The sequence below is a fragment of the Miscanthus floridulus genome, chromosome 6 (assembly GCF_019320115.1).
Source record: "Miscanthus floridulus cultivar M001 chromosome 6, ASM1932011v1, whole genome shotgun sequence".
Taxonomy (NCBI): Eukaryota; Viridiplantae; Streptophyta; class Magnoliopsida; order Poales; family Poaceae; genus Miscanthus; species Miscanthus floridulus.
The window spans coordinates 10,510,932-10,527,628 of record NC_089585.1 but is presented as its reverse complement, the minus strand read 5'-3'; the positions used below and the strand labels follow the sequence as shown (position 1 = coordinate 10,527,628).

Genomic DNA, 16,697 nt, shown 5'->3' with positions numbered 1-16,697 from the left:
CTAAAGAGCCACACTAATCAAGCAAGCAAGCTCTCACAACTAGCTATACTAAAAAGCTTGTCAACTAGTTTGCGATAATATAAAAAGAGTGATCAAGAAGATTATATCGCCGTGAAGATGAATGAACCAATCAATCACAAGGATGAATAACAATGAAGACCAATCACCTTGGAATCAAAGGATGAACACAATGTTTTTTATCGAGGTTCACTTGATTGCCGGCAAGCTAGTCCTCGTTGTGGTGATTCACTCACTTGGAGGTTCACGCGCTAATTGGCATCACATGCCAAACCCTCAATAGGGTGCCACACAACTAACACAAGATGAGGATCACACAAGCCACGAGCAATTTATTAGAGTACCTTTTGGCTCTCCGCCGGGGAAAGGTCAAGAACCCCTCATAATCACCATGATCAGAGCCAGAGACAATCACCACCCTCCACTCGATGATCCTCGCTACTCCAAGGCGTCTAGGTGACGGCAACCACCAAGAGTAACAAGCGAATCCCATAGTGAAACACAAACACCAAGTGCCTCTAGATGCAATCACTCAAGCAATGCACTTGGATTCACTCCCAATCTCACTATGATGATGAATCAATGATGGAGATGAGTGGGGGGCTTTGGCTAGGCTCACAAGGTTGCTATGTCAATGAAAATAGCCAAAGATATGAGCCATAGCCGGCCATGGGGTTTAAATAGAAGCTCCCACGAAATAGAGTCGTTATACCCCTTCACTAGGCATAACACGGGCTGATCGGACGCTCTAGTCCAACTGATCGGACGCTGCTCCTCAGCGTCCGGTCGCCCGATGGTGGCCACATGTCTCCTGCATTCAACAATGAACGTTTGATCTCAATGGTCGAAATATTGACTGGACGCTCCGACAGAGCTGACCGGACGCTGGTCTCTCAGCGTCCGGTCGTTTACAGTAAGGGTCCAAAACATATTTTTGCCAACCAGATGCGTCCGATCATGCTTGACCGGACACAGCCTAGCATCCGGTGCTTAACCCTAATCACTGTGCCATCCGACAACCTGACCGGACGCAGCCCTTCAGCGTCCGGTCGCAGAGTGACCCAATGTCCGGTCAGTTGACCGACGCCAGCATCATTGCGACCAACTCTATTTCACTTCTAACTTCTTCACCCTTGCTCAAATATACCAACCACCAAGTGTATCACCTTGTGCACATGTGTTAGCAAATTTTCACAAACATTTTCAAGGGTGTTAACACTCCACTAGATCCTAAATGCATATGCAATGAGTTAGAGCATCTAGTGGCACTTTGATAACCGCATTCCAATATGAGTTTCACCCCTCTTAATAGTATGGCTATCAATCCTAAATGTGATCACACTCTCTAAGTGTCTTGATCACCAAAACAAAATAGCTCCTATAGTTTATACCTTTGCCTTGAACTTTTTGTTTTTCTCTTTCTTCTTTCCAAGTCCAAGCACTTGATCATCACCATGGCATCATCTTCATCATGCTATGATCTTTGTTTGCTTTGCAACTTGGAGTGTGCTACCTATATCATAATCACTTGATAAACTAGGTTAGCACTTAGGGTTTCATCAATTTACCAAAACCAAACTAGAGCTTTCACTGTGGATGGAGGCGTTAAAAACCGCCATTCATATTCTTAATAGAGTACCAAGTAAGTCGATGCCCAAAACACCGTATGAGTTATGGACAGGAAGAGTACCCTCACTAAACCACTTACGTGTGTGGGGGAGTCCTGCTGAGGCTAAAGTATTTAACCCAAAAACTAAGAAGCTAGATCCCAAAACAGTAAGTTGCCATTTCATTGGCTACCTAAAAAAGTCAAAAGGTTTTCGTTTCTACTGTCCAGATAGACATACAAAGTTTATAAAAATGAGACACGCTGTCTTCCAAGATGATGAAATGATGAGGGAGAGCATGGTAGCTCGAGAAATTGACCTTGAAGAGAAGCGGGTGTATGCGCCCACTCCGATGATTCATGAGTCATTTTTCTCACTATCTGCTGTCGCTGCACCGATAGTGCAAGATACTGTGGTGCCAGCACCTGTTGTTATTCCATCTGTGGCAACAATGAATGACGATGAGGAACCTATTCTTCAGGATCCTGTAGAACCTATTACCACACATGAGGGGGAGCAACAACAGCCTCAAACAGAAGATGTGCCAAATGTGGAGGCCCCTAGAAGGTCTCAAAGAGTTAGAAAATCAGTTATTCCTGTTGACTATGAAGTATACAACAACGAGAAATTTTAAATGGAGGATGATCCCACCTCATTTGAAGAAACCATGAGAAGTGATCATTCATCAAAGTGGCTTGAGGCCATAAAAAATGAAATAAAATCTATGAATGCCAATAAAGTTTGGGACTTGGAAATAATTCCTAAAGGAGCCAAAACAGTAGGCTATAAATAGGTCTACAAAATAAAACTTAACTCTTAAGGGAATATAGAGAGATATAAAGCGTGACTTGTGGCAAAAGGCTTTATGCAAAGAGAAGGCATTGATTACAATGAGACATTTTCTCCAGTCTCATGTAAGGATTCCTTCATAATCATAATGGCATTAGTGGCACATTACGATTTAGAATTACATCAGATATATGTAAAGACGACATTTCTCAACGGGGACTTAGAGGAAAATGTTTACATGGCACAACCGAAATGTTTTGTCATGGAAGGAAAAGAACGAATGGGGTGCCGCCTAAAGAAATCTATTTATGGATTAAAACAAGCAATGGAAAGTTTATCTTCCTTGTCATATATATGGATGATATCTTACTTGCTAGTAGTGATGTCAGTCTACTACTGGAGACAAAAAAAATTTTGTCCTCAAAATTTGATATGAAAGATCTTGGTGAAGCTTCGTTCGTTCTAGGGATCGAGATTCACTGAGATAGAAGTAAAGGGGTATTAGGACTGTCACAAAAGACATACATAGAAAAGATCTTAAAGAAATTCAATATGCACAAATATAGTCCCTCACCTGCTCCTATAGTCAAGGGCGATAGATATGGGGATTTTCAATGCCCCAGGAATCAGTATGAGATCGATCAAATGAAAATGGTTTTATATGCTTCAGCTGTCGAAAGCTTGCAATATGCTTAAGTATATATGCGCCCTGACTTAGCATTTGTTACCGGGTTATTTGGCAGATTCTAGAGCAATCCTGGAACAGAACACTGGAAATTAGTAAAGAAAGTCTTGTGTTATTTGCAAGGAACGAAAAGCCTCATGATGACATATAGAAGATCAGATTCACTCCATATAGTGAGATATTTAGATTCTGATTATGCTGGAGATGATAGAAAATCCACGTCTAGATATGTATTCACTCTCGCAGGGGGGAGCTATTTTATGGAAAAGCTCAAAGCAAACTGTCATTACATCGTCCACAATGTATGCCGAGTTTATAGCGTGTAATGAGGCAACGGGGTAGGTGAACTGGCTAAAGAAGTTCATACCCGGTTTGAAGGTGGTTGACGACATCTATAGACCACTTAAGTTATACTACGATAATAATCCGGCGGTACAGTATGCTCACAATAATAAGTCAAGTGGTGCTGCCAAACACATTGACATAAAGTATTATGTTGTGAAAGATAAAGTTTGAGATAATGTCATAAGTCTTGAGCATATAAGTACCGAAAAGATGCTCGCGGATCTGCTTACAAAAGGCTTACCACCCAACGTGTTCAAAGAACATGTAGCCGACATGGGTTTAAGGGAAAGCATATAATTTCTGGATAAAAAAAGCCCAAAGTCAAGTATCTATTTCAGAACAGAGTGGTGTGTTGTAGTTGTTAAATCTATCGGTAATTGATCGTGATGATGAAATATACTCTATGCGCTAATCTGTAATGGAATGAACAAAAGTAAATGATATAAAATTGAAAGATGATAGGAGATCAAGGGGGAGATTGTTAGATCGATCTCTAATCCCAAACTGGGCCCAATGGCCCAGTTGAGTCTTTATCCGCGCTCTGATCGGGGATGCCTAGCCCACTATGGCTGGAAGGCCCCTGTCACACTGCGCTATATATAGAGGTGGGGGCCAGCGGCTCTGAGTACGAGGTTCGCCTGAGCCGAGCTCCCTACAGAAACCTAAACCCTAATCCTGATTAGAGAGGGGCATAGCCAGTGACGGAAAGCCACCAGCCGCGCCGTCCCACTCAACCAACGTCGACGACTTCATTGACGTCTTCCCCGAACGTCGCTGCCCATACGTAGACGTTACCGACGAACGAGATGATGGCTTCTGGACCATCTTCCTCTACGGTGTCAGGTTCGACACGTTCTTCTTCGTAGATGTTTTAGGACTCACGATTTATCTAAGTGCAAGTAGACTCGCTAGTTCTATGTTTAGAGATGCTCCTTTAGGTCTAACATTACGTGCAATTACGATTTTACATTTCCATGTTGATCTGTTCGTGGCTTCTGCCTATCAGCAGTTGGTGCTTTCAGTCTACTAGTACGTCATACAGTTCAGTCAGATAATTTCACCATGAACAGAAACTCGAGATGACATGCCTGTTCGAAAGGCCGTATCGTATCGTGGATTATTTACTGTTGGCTGGTTTGGTATGAGAGAAAAACACTGTTCCCGGCTGGAAATTTACGATCGTTTACGAGCAAGCGAACAGGTTGACTCACACAATAGGGCATTCAAACTCAAAGAAATTACAACTATAACCCCAAGCAAAAGCAGAAACCACAATAAACAACCATTGATCACCATTCCTTCAACATCCCCATCTCAGGACGTTGACTTGCGCCACTTTGCGTTCGGCGTCGCCGTGGCGGTGCTGCTCTTCTTCCCCTTGGGCGGCGTCCGGCGTTCCATGTCGCTTTCCGAGTTGTCCACCCTCGCAACATCGGCGCCCATGCCACCGCCGAACCAGAACGCGCTCCACTTGAAGAAGCCGCCACCGCCGCCGCCGCCGCGTCGCCGCCTCTCGGAGCTCAGCCTGTCCACCTGGGCCTGCAGCGCGTTGCACTGCACCTGCAAACGCAGAGTACGTACGTTCCAGTGTCAGTGTAGCCGATCGGAGCACTGAATCGAACCTCGTGCGGACTCGGAAGCTCAAGACGACGACGAAGAAGAACCTGGAGCCTGGCCACGTCCTCGCGGAGGCGGCGCACCTCCTGGTGCTGCGCGAGGACCTCGCGCTTGGAGGGGCAGCGGCCGGGGAGCTCCAGCGCCGGGTTGGGGCTGCGCTGGCTGCTGAAGGAGTTGCTCAGCTCGGCGAGGCGGTTGAGCTTGCCGTGCTCCGAGAAGAGCACCTGCATCACGGAGCGCACCGGCATGCGCTCGTTCTGGACGGCGTGCGCCGCGGCCTCCGCCGTGAGCTTGCGCGCGTCGATCAGCCGGCACAGCGACTTCCGCTCCTCCTTGGCGGTGTTCGGATGCGCCTGTCGGAAATGGAGCCATGCCAAGGAATAAGGGCATGTTAGTTCCCAAAAATTTTCATCATAAACTATCACATCAAATCTTACGGCATATGCATAAAGTATTAAATATAGACGAAAAAAAAACTAATTACACAGTTGGGTGAGAAATCACGAGACGAAACTTTTAAACATAATTAGTCCATAATTAAATACTAATTACTAAATACAAACGAAAGTACTACAGTAACCAAGTAGTAGCCAAACCAAAAAAAAAATTTGGTAACTAAACGCGCCCTGAGGATCAGCGGTCATTTCTTTGAAGCATGTCACGGAACTTTTGGATTATCTTAATGCAATCCTAATTCTACTAAATGCAAATCATCAATGTGCACCGCACAAAGTAGCGATCCTGATTCCTGAATCTGACGTGACTTTTCACGCATGGCCAGTGTATCATCGATTTGACATGCGAATATATCAGCGCTGTCAGCATTATATTCCGATGACAGTGTCTCAGGCTGCGTTTAGTGGTAGTAATTTGAATTTTGGGGCTATTTGTTTTTATTTGATAAATAGTGTTCAAACATGAACTAATTAGGCTTAAAACGTTCGTCTCGCAATTTCCCACCAAACTGTGTAATTAGTTTTTCTTTTCGTCTACATTTAATGCTCTATGCACGGGCCGCAAACATTCAATGTGACAGGTACTGTAGCAACTTTTTGAAAATTAAGATGAAACTAAACAAGAGCTCAGCGGTAAAATGCAGAGGAACGTAACAGAACAGGCTTCCCCAAGATTTCTTTTGCTGCATTTCGATCTCAACAGAAAGATCCTGTCACTGTTGTAGACTGCACCCAGGTCCCCAGGCACATCCAGCCAGCAGCACGCAATGGGGCTCGGAGTGCTTGTTTAATTCAAAAAGTGCTAGTAGTTATCACATCGAATCTTACGATACGTGCATAGAGTATTAAATATAAAAAAAAACTAATTACATAGTTTGGTTGAAAATTACGAGACAAACGTTTTGAATCTAATTAGTTCATGATTAAACAATAATTGTCAAATAAAAACGAAAGTGCTACGGTAGCCAAATTCCTAAAATTCGTGAACTAAACACAGTCTGAGAATCTAGAATTTCTGTTCACGCCTGCAAAGATCCCTGAGCAGGTTGCAGGCGCCGCAGCTTGCTTGGGAACTCCGTCCACACATTTTCAGATGGATCTATCTGAACAGGATATTATTAGTACTAATCAACTATCAAGCACATGTAGTTTCCTGTGAAAAATGCAGGTGTACAGTAACCCTGCTGGTGGCTGGTCATCGAAGCTAGCAGGACAAAAGGAAAGTGTGGCCGAGTAGTTTAGCGCACAGGGCACCAAAGCCCAAAGGAACAAGAAGGTCTCGATTCGCTTTCGCTTGTCTTATAATTTATATTTTTTAACTTATTTATTTAATTAAAATAGTATATTTTTCTCGTAACAAATCAGCGTTCCGCCGTGGTTTTTCAGCGAACGGAGCCTTCGTATCCACAAGCAGTCAAGCGCCTATTCCCATGTGTAATGACAGCTGACAGGTCTCTCTGCCTCTCTGCTGGTTAACCGGTGGAGCTCACGTGACACTGTGACGACACTGACATCTCTCTCCAAACGTTTGTCCTTCGCTAAAAACCTGCTGATAAGTTCAAAATAACATGCCAGCGACTAGGGCCTCGTTTAGATGCATTCCAAATTCCAAGTTTTTTCACTCTCTCTCCATCACATCAATATTTAGCCACTTGCATGGAGTATTAAATGTAGGTAAAAAAAATAACTAATTACACAGTTTAGTTGGAAATCACGAGATGAATCTTTTGAGCCTAGTTGGTCCACGATTGGACAATATTTATCAAATAAGACGAAAGTGGTACTATTCATCGGGTTCACTTTTTTTCGCAATCTAAACGAGGCCTAGTTGTGATTTTGGACACTACAATGAGTGACACCAGTAGATAAGACGTTTCAGCCTTTTTGACATACTCACCCTATGCAATGCAACAGACAGATGCTAGTAGCAAGGGTTTTAGCGACAAATGGGAGGGAGGGATTTTTTTTAAAAAAAATCTTGCATTGTCAAACCGTGCAAGCAAGCAACCAAATGCTATCATTCAGTTCACAGGCCAGGCACAAACAAACCCATGGATAAATAAAATAACTAGTGTGTGGTTTGTTCCCTTCCCTATAGAATCATAGAATAAGGCCTCGTTTAGATTGCGAAAAAAAGTGAACCCGATGAATAGTACCACTTTCGTCTTATTTGGCAAATATTGTCCAATCGTGGACCAACTAGGCTCAAAAGATTCATCTCGTGATTTTCAACTAAACTGTGTAATTAGTTATTTTTTTACCTACATTTAATACTCCATATAAGCGGTTAAAAATTGATGTGATGGAGAGAGTAAAAAAACTTAAAATTTGAATGGCATCTAAACAAAGCCTAAGCATAGTTGTGTGTTGCAGGCTTTGTTATGATTTTTGTTGTGATGGTACACTACGCCTACGACCTAACTTATGATTGCAGAATAATTGGATTTACTATTGAACTACTTCCAACTTTTTTATTTGTTTCGGTTTATTCTCTCTCGTATAATACTTTATTGAATAGTCCGATAAAAAGATGCCTCCAGCGATAATAAAAAATGGACACGGGTAGTACTACAATGCTAGCTAGCATTGCATGGTCCAATGCAAAGCACAGTACAGTCAAACACAGAACCACATGGACATGCCTCGCAAGTTTTCAGGCGCCCAAAGAAGGCCAGAGTCGCGCCCAGTATATGCATGCCTGATTCGGTGATTCCTATCGCTTTTACAGTACTGCTTTACTTTACTAAGAATAATTACTGGTATCTGTATCTCCAGCACAGATTCGAACACGTCCTGGGATTGTCTGCAACCCAAGGCAACCCCACTAACCCATCAACTCAAGAACACAGACTTCAGCACCACTGCCTTTTTGCCGTGCACGAAAAGGCGTTTCCAAATGAAACTGAAACCAACGGTCTCTCTTCTCTACTAGGCCTCGTTTAGATTAAAAAAAAAATGAACTCGATGAATAATATAACTTTCGTTTTATTTAGTAAATATTGTCCAATCGTGGACCAACTAGGCTCAAAAGATTCATCTCGTGATTTCCAACTAAACTGTATAATTAGTTATTTTTTTACCTACATTTAATACTCAATGCAAGCGGCTAAAAATTGATGTGATGAAGAGAGAATGAAAAAACTTGGAATTTAGATGGCATCTAAACAAGGCCCTAGTAAGATTTCCTCTTATGACCAATGTCACTGCAAGATTCAGTATGGGATTGCAATGCTAGGAGAATTTTAGAGAAATTTGGAGGAATCTGGATGAATATGGAGAAATTTATTAGAGGAAAACACTGTTCCGAATGAAAAAAGAAGCGGATCAAGTCGGGTTTAAGGGCACCCGAACGGACCATTCTTGGCCCGTTCGGATGCTCTTAAACCCGACTTGATCCGTTTCTTTTTTTTTTCATCCAGAACAGTGTTTTCCTCAAACAAATTCCTCCATATTCATCCAAATTTCTCCAAGCGAACGGGGCAGTAAGGTAACTGTGCATTAATACTGACACGGTGGCTGCATGTGCATCGAGTGATGCAGAGGCCTGAACGGAGGATTTTTCCTCGTCTAAAAAACTGTTAGCACTGAGTCACTGACATGAAGACGCGGCTATGTTGTTCGTGGCCGTGGCCTTTTCGGCGAGCAGGAATGGGCACGCACGCGTGCTACGCCGCACGCGCGCATGGTGTGCCACCGAGAGTCATGGAGTGCAATCAAGGACAAGGAGGAACCAGGAATGGAAAGGGAAGGACCGAAGGAGTGTGCGCGGGAGCGCATGCGCACCTTGAGGTAGGTGTCGACGGCGCGGTAGAGCGCGTCGTCGGCGGGACGCGCGTGTGCGGGCACGGCGCGCGCGAGCTCCTCGAACTCGGCGGGGCGGAGGCCGGCCTCCAGCGCGGCCTCGGCCAGGTACGCGTCCACGAGCCTGGCCACCCTCGCGGCCGCCGCGCCGCCGCCGCCGATGATGGAGGCGCCGCTGCTGGCCTTGCTGGCGCCTGCTGCTGCGCCCTCCTTGAGGAACCCGCGGACGAGGCGCAGCACAAGGGGCACGTCGAGGAGCAGCGCCGACGAAGCGTGGTCCCCGGCGTGCCCGAACGCCGGTATCATCACGGCGCCCAGCGTGGCCTGGTCCAGCCGCCGCGCCGCGCGGGCCTCCAGGTCCCGCAGCAGCGCCGCGTCCGCGCCCACCATGCTCCCCGCGCGGAGCAGCTTCAGCAGGAAGTCGCACGTGATGCCGTCGTCGGTTGCGACGGCCGCGGCGGTGGCGCAGCAGCCGCCGCCGGCGACCGCTGCTGGAGGGTCCGGCGGGAGCGCGGCGACGAGGGACTCCAGCAGGAGCCCCTTCTTGAGCCACGTGGCCGTGGGGCTCTCCGGGGGCAGGAAGCGCCCGGACACGGACGACGCCGGGGACGACGACGCGAGGGGCGGCGCCACGTCCGGGAGCCACTTGGCCGCGTAGTGCGACAGCACGGACGCCAGCATGTCCGGGCGCGCGCACGACGCCGCCTTGGACTTGACGGCCGCCACGGTGCGCGCGAAGTTGTCCACGTCGTTGACGCACGAGTCGTCGCTGGCGCTCGCCGCCGCCGCGGCCACCAGCCACGGCTCCGAGGCCGAGCGCGCCTGCTCGGCGCTGCCCATGCCGCCGCGGGGCGATGGGGTCTTCGGGCTCTGAGTCTGAGACGACGACTTCATGGCTGCTGCTGGTGGCGGCGGCGGCGGGGCGCGCGCGCAAAGTTCTTCGAGGCTCTCGGCTGCTGCTGTATGTGCGTGCGCGAGTGTGTAGTATTAGTAGTTGGCGATGGCGAGCAACGGAGCTAGCAACGTGTGTGTGAGCAGCTGCATGCTTGGCCACTTGAGAGAGTTGAGAGTGTGTGCATATGGATGGACCAACGACAAGGCACAAAAGCTGTGCTGCAGTGCGAGAGACGGTGACATACTTGGACCGGAGTGGGTACACAGGCATATGGCTGCGGATGGTATAGTCATCATACCATTCTAACGCGTACAAAAACGTATATGCATAAATCGCCAAAACACGCCTGTGTTTCTATGTATCATTGGCATGTGTAATTCAAGTATTTGGTGGGTGAAAGTGAAACGTACAATGTAGCTGTAGACTGTAGTGTATGCACAGCACATCTACTGTTCTCCTGACAAACTTACACAGACGGATCGAGTGAGTTTGAAGAAGCGAGAGCAGCACCATGTGCATCAGTGCGTCTGTGTAGCGCAGCTAGCGCTGCCTGGAGTGTGGACCTCGTACCTTTACTGTTTCATCCGCGTACCGTACCTGGCCCAAGGTCCGAGTGGACCACGTAGCTAGTCGTATATACATGCATGTTGTTGAGCCATACACATATGTAGTCAGAATAAAACGGTGCAGGCTTAGGCCCGTTCGCGTGGAGAAATTTTGGAGGAATCTAGATGAATTTAGAAGAATTTGTGAAAGAAAAACACTGTTTCAGATGAAAAAAGAAGCAGATCAAATCGGTTTTAAGTGCATGCGAACAGGGCCATAGTTGGTTTAAACTCGCTATAAGCCAAAAGGGGTTTCAATGCCCGCAACCTTGCAAGGTGAACAGCATGTGTACTTTCTCAGTTACTATTTTTAACGCCCATAGAGTGAAACCGTGCAAGGTGAACAGCATGTGTACTTTGTCAGTTACTATTTTTAACGCCCATAGAGTGTGAATTTCACAAAAATCGCTAGATTCTTTGCCAAAATTACCACAAATCTATATATTTTACAAGTTACAACAAAAGTATGTATTTAACAAAGTCAAAGGTTTCACAAAATTATGTAGATCTACAGCCTGTTTTCACAACTCTAGCTCCGAGATCTATGCTGACCTATAGTTTGCAGACCAAACCAAAAGTGGTTTATATGTTTTTAATCATGGTAAATATGTAATTTAGATTAAATTTTGTTTATATTTCCAATCATGTGACCACGCAATAAGTTATGTACCCAACGTACGTCACGTTTGCTAGTACAGTAGATTTACTGTTCATAGCAAGGTAAGGCCTGTTTAGATGCAACCCAAAAACAAAAAATTTTCAAGATTCCCCGTCACATCAAATCTTGCGGCACATGCATGGAGTACTAAATGTAGACGAAAAAAAAACTAATTACACAGTTAGCCGAGAAATCGTGAGACGAATCTTTTAAGCCTAAATAGTCCATAATTAGACATTTTTTGTCAAATAAAAACGAAAGTGCTACAGTAGCCAAAAGCCAAAAATTTTCGGAACTAAACGGGGCCTAATTGCCCATCCAGTATATGTAAATTGATAGTAGCGGTGGCGACTCACGTGAAGGTGTTACAAAAACGGCTATCACCTCATGTCCCCGATGGAGCCAGAGGTGTCACTCTTCCTCGTGCTCGTGCTCGTGCTCGTGCTCGTGCTCTACCTTTGCCATGCCTGTATTGTAGCTGTAGTCGCTTCTCACCCTAGATGACATGGATCGCGAAGAGAAGAAACATCTAATATAATCATGCATGGGCTTGCAACTTGCATTCGTTCTGGATCGCCTGAGCCTTGAATGCCTGATCGAGAGATGCGCGCGGCGCGCATCAGTGGTGCACTGGCATGCCATGGCAGTATGGCACATTGGCACCACACCACAGCGAGCCAGCGAGCCAAGGGGGACAAACCAGATGCAAGGCGCGACTTTCAGTGGTGCCGCCGTGCCGTGCCATTCCATGCCATGCGCGCGACGCGAACGCGATCGAACGCGACGGCGACGAGAGAAGCTAGACTGCATGCACGCCACGCAGTAATGCGCACGCGACAAAAACGCGTCTTCAATGCGCATGTTCCCGTGCGTACAGCGGTCGTAGCTGTCCACGTACTGTATACGGCACGCGATCGCATCTCCTTTGCAGAGCCAAAGGCCCGTATATATGCCCGTAGTATATGGTATGGCGCGTCCGTACGGTATGACTGTACGAGTGCCTGCGTCGGTATGCGCCGCCGCAAACCGGGTCCTTTTCGAGCATACCTGCGTATTGGCACCACGCAATCATGCATGCCACAAAAAAAGGTTGTTGCATACCCGGTGGCGGAGCCAGAGCTGAAAGGAAGAGGGGTCCGGATCCAGCTCCATAGCAGATCTGTCTAAAATTTCTCTGTTTCTTTGGCTAAGGCATCGGCGTTAGAAGCTAGGTAACTTTTTCACGCTGTCATCTTGGCTCTGTTGTTCAGCTATAAAATCAAGTGTAAGAAAATAACTATCAGCCTGCTCGTTTGGCTGTGGCTTGTCGGAAACGATCGTAAATTTCCAGCCGGAACAGTATTTTTCTCTCACACAAACCAGCCAGCAGTACTTCTTCACGAACCAACAACGATACGAACCAGCCAACCGAACAGGTTGTATATACATGCAGCCATGCGACTGTGCAGCAAGTAATATGCATACAGTCTCACAGAGTCACGGATATCCTTTGAAAAATTACCAACATCAACGGGGGCCGGAGCCGAGGATGGCCCCAACGTGGCTCCGCCGGCATACCCCCTCCCGCTTGTGTTTGTGTGCTGTGTCACTGTGTCTGCGTGCGAGTGCGTTTTTCGCTTGCTGCAGCGTGCGTCTGAACCACTGGTCTTTTTGACCTGACCAATGAGCAGTGATGGTGAGATCGGACGACCGGCCGGCATCTCTTTCACCTACTTTCGCGCTGCCACTACGAAGTAGTGGTACGAAGCTCTCGCTCGACTTGGTAGCCGTCTTGCCGGAGCAGAGAAGCATCTGAAAAGGAAAGGTGTGGAACAGAGGAGGTCCGCCGTTGCCCCGCCCGCGTAGCCCGCGACGGCCCGTGTACTTCCCCGCTCCCCTCGTCGTGGTCCTTGCGGGCTTTGCCAGTCTCCCACCCCCACCCCCACAGGCCACCCCCACCCCCACAGGCCACAGGCCCACGCCCACCCACCCGTTCGCCCGCTTCCTCCTTGTCCCGTCGCGCTCTCCCCCGCGCCCCCGTTTACTCGCGCAGACCCGCGCCACCGCGGCGCCTCCCCCAACCACCAGGCCACCACCACCGTTCTCCCCCGAGGTCCCCCGCCGCAAGCCCATCAACCACCCCGCGGTCATTCGCTCGTGTATGCCGCTGGGGCCGCTCCGCGCCCACGCCCGCCGCCTGCTCGACGGAATTCCGCTCCGGGGCCCGGCCGCGGCGCGCGAGGATGCGGTCGCCGGGTACGCGCGTATGCTGGCGCGCGGGGCCAGGCCCGACGCTTACACGTTCCCGCCCCTGCTCAAGGCGGTGGCGCGCGCGGCGGGCGGCTCCGGCTCCGTGGCGCCGGCGCGCGCCGTCCACGCGCACGTGGTCAGGCTCGGGATGGGCCGCAACGCGCACGTGGCGAGCTCGCTGGTCGCCGCGTACGCGGCCGAGGGCGACGGCGCGGCGGCGCGCGCGGGCGCGAGGGCGAGACGCCCGTCGTGTGGAACGCGCTGATCTCGGGCCACAACAGGTGCAGGCGGTTCGGGGAGTCGTGCTGCTCGTTCGTGGACATGGCCAGGGCCGGCGCCGCGCCCACGCCGGTCACCTACGTCTCGGTGCTGTCTGCCTGCGGGAAGGGGACGAGAGACGTGCTGCTCGGGATGCAGGTGCACGGGCGCGTCGTGGGGAGTGGGGTGCTGCCGGACCTCAGGGTGGAGAACGCGCTGGTCGATATGTACGAGTGTGCTGACATGGACTCGGCCTGGAAGGTGTTCCACGGCATGCAGGTGAGGAGCGTGGTGTCCTGGACGTCTTTGCTTTCTGGGCTCGCGAGGTTAGGCCAGGTTGATGAAGCGAGAGACCTGTTTGGTTGTGTGCCTGAGAGAGATACAGTCTCGTGGACCGCGATGATTGATGGGTATGTGCGGGCTGCCCGGTTCAGGGAGGCATTGGAGATGTTCCGTGAGATGCAGTATAGCAATGTGAGTGCAGATGAGTTCACCATGGTGAGCGTGATCACAGCCTGCGCGCAGCTAGGTGCTCTGGAGATGGGAGAATGGGTGAGGGTTTACATGAGCAGGCAAGGGATTAAGATGGATGCCTTTGTCGGTAATGCGCTCATAGACATGTATTCCAAGTGCGGAAGCATTGAGCGTGCATTGGATGTTTTTAAAGGCATGCACCACAGAGATAAGTTTACTTGGACAGCTATCATACTTGGTCTCGCGGTGAATGGTTATGGGGAAGAGGCTATTGAAATGTTCCACAGAATGATCGGGGGTTCAGAAACTCCAGATGAGGTGACATTCATTGGTGTTCTCACAGCCTGCACCCACGCTGGCTTGGTTGACAAAGGACGGGAGTTCTTCCTCAGCATGATAGAGACCTATAATATAGCCCCAAATGTGGTGCATTATGGATGCATAATTGATCTCCTTGGCAGAACTGGGAAAATTACAGAAGCTTTGGAGACAATAGATCAAATGCCGATGACACCCAACTCCACTATTTGGGGGACCCTGCTGGCAGCTTGTAGGGTTCATGGCAATTCAGAGATCGGTGAATTGGTAGCAGAGCGCCTCCTTGAGCTGGATCCAGAGAACAGCATGGTGTACATCCTTCTGTCAAACATTTATGCAAAGTGTAACAGATGGGAAGATGTTCGGCGGCTTAGGCATGCAATAATGGAGAAAGGAATAAAGAAAGAACCTGGTTGCAGTCTGATCGAAATGAATGGTATTATTCATGAATTTGTAGCTGGCGATCAGTCTCATCCTATGAGCAAAGAAATCTACTCTAAGTTGGAGAGCATAATCAATGATTTAAATAGTGTTGGGTATTTTCCTGACGTAACTGAGGTCTTTGTTGAAGTCGCAGAAGAAGAAAAGCAGAAAGTTCTTTACTGGCACAGCGAGAAGCTGGCTATTGCTTTTGCATTACTCAGTTCAGAACCTAATACTGTGATAAGAATTGTGAAAAACTTGAGGATGTGTTTGGACTGCCATAACGCAATTAAATTGATTTCAAGGTTGTATGGAAGGGAGGTTGTTGTGAGGGACAGAACGCGCTTCCATCATTTTAGACATGGATTCTGTTCTTGTAAAGACTATTGGTAACTCCTTATGCATCAGCCACATAAGGCAGCTGAAATCTGTAGCCTCAGCTTTGAGCTTTGAGTGATCACCTGATAGGCGAGCATGAGTTCTCTCTAGAAATGTAGTGTTGAGTATTGACTGCAGTTCAGGAAGTGAATAGAAGCATGATAGTATAGTTGATCCAGTGAACCCTTCACCCTATATTCTGTTTGAGCTAATCTTCTTGCACCTTGATGTAAACCTTGAAATATCTGATGGTTCTGCTCAGCATTTATTCGGAGAAAGGTATTTTATTACATGTTCTGCTACATGTCATAAGAAATATGTTCTAACTTTGTTTATTAGAATATTCTTTTGAGAAGATTCAGATTCTTGGATGTTGAAATGTGCAATAGTGGTAGAGTTAAAAAGGTATTTTAAGTGTCTCAATATCTAACTCTTGGATTTGGCTTTGCAGAATTTTCTGATGGAGAAATACTTGCTGTACAATTGTTTGGCTCTGGTGTGAAGCAATATTTTTTTTGGCACAGCTGCATTTGGTTGATTGATCATGTCTTGATCACAGTTTGGGCCTAAATAAAACAAGGTGTATTTTATTTCTCAGATCTGTGGCTCTCATATGTTTTGATCATGTCTGCTTGGTTTCTATTTGAAACTGTAATGAACCTGAAACATTGGTCTTCATTACACAAAGTAGATTTGAGTTCATGCTTCATTCACACTTTTTCCATAAATCTTGACAATTTGTAAGAGTTAGAAAATAGTCAGTCTTTATTTATCTGCTTTAGTGACATGAGGAATTGTCTAACTATATATGCATAGTCAGAGTCGCTTGATAAATATGCTTGTTAAAAACTATCTTAGAAGACTGAACTGCATTCTTAGCATTTGTTTTTTCAAAGAGAAATAATAACAGATTCAAGCAATAGAGTTATTCACTTTAGTTTTGTAGTATGATCCATGAAACCTTGTATTTTTCATGTTATCATACTGCTAAGTGTAAATTAAGATTTAAATCTTCAGTGGTGTATGCTAAATTTCCCTCTCTTTTTTCCCTTCCTTTAGAGCATCCATCTCTTTTGATCTCTTATTTGACAATTGGCATATCTGGACATCTATTTTATGCTATCATACTGCTATTGTTCATC

General features: G+C 47.3%; 1 protein-coding gene and 1 pseudogene across 1 annotated transcript; one reads left to right on the top strand and one right to left on the bottom strand.

Annotated features, from left to right (window-relative positions):
- Positions 1–4,651: 4,651 nt before the first annotated feature.
- On the bottom strand, positions 4,652–10,323 carry LOC136457609 (coleoptile phototropism protein 1-like). The gene is made up of 3 exons (XM_066457638.1): positions 9,300–10,323; positions 5,109–5,414; positions 4,652–5,004 (listed from the first exon to the last, which is right to left on the bottom strand). The coding sequence occupies exons 1-3, from the start codon at positions 10,209–10,211 to the stop codon at positions 4,759–4,761; spliced, it is 1,464 nt and encodes a 487-aa protein (XP_066313735.1). The 5' UTR covers positions 10,212–10,323; the 3' UTR covers positions 4,652–4,758.
- A 3,145-nt stretch (positions 10,324–13,468) lies between these two features.
- LOC136457607 (putative pentatricopeptide repeat-containing protein At3g15930) lies at positions 13,469–16,248 on the top strand (annotated as a pseudogene).
- Positions 16,249–16,697: the final 449 nt, after the last annotated feature.

Bases quoted from the DNA above. Each gene is read 5' to 3' on its own strand.
- LOC136457609 (XM_066457638.1), bottom strand. From the start codon at position 10,211: ATGAAGTCGTCGTCTCAGACTCAGAGCCCGAAGACCCCATCGCCCCGC. The intron at 5,415-9,299 runs GTGCGCATGCGC...CATTTCCGACAG, and splicing joins CCGTCGACACCTACCTCAAG to GCGCATCCGAACACCGCCAA. The intron at 5,005-5,108 runs GTTCTTCTTCGT...CTGCGTTTGCAG, and splicing joins AGGACGTGGCCAGGCTCCAG to GTGCAGTGCAACGCGCTGCA.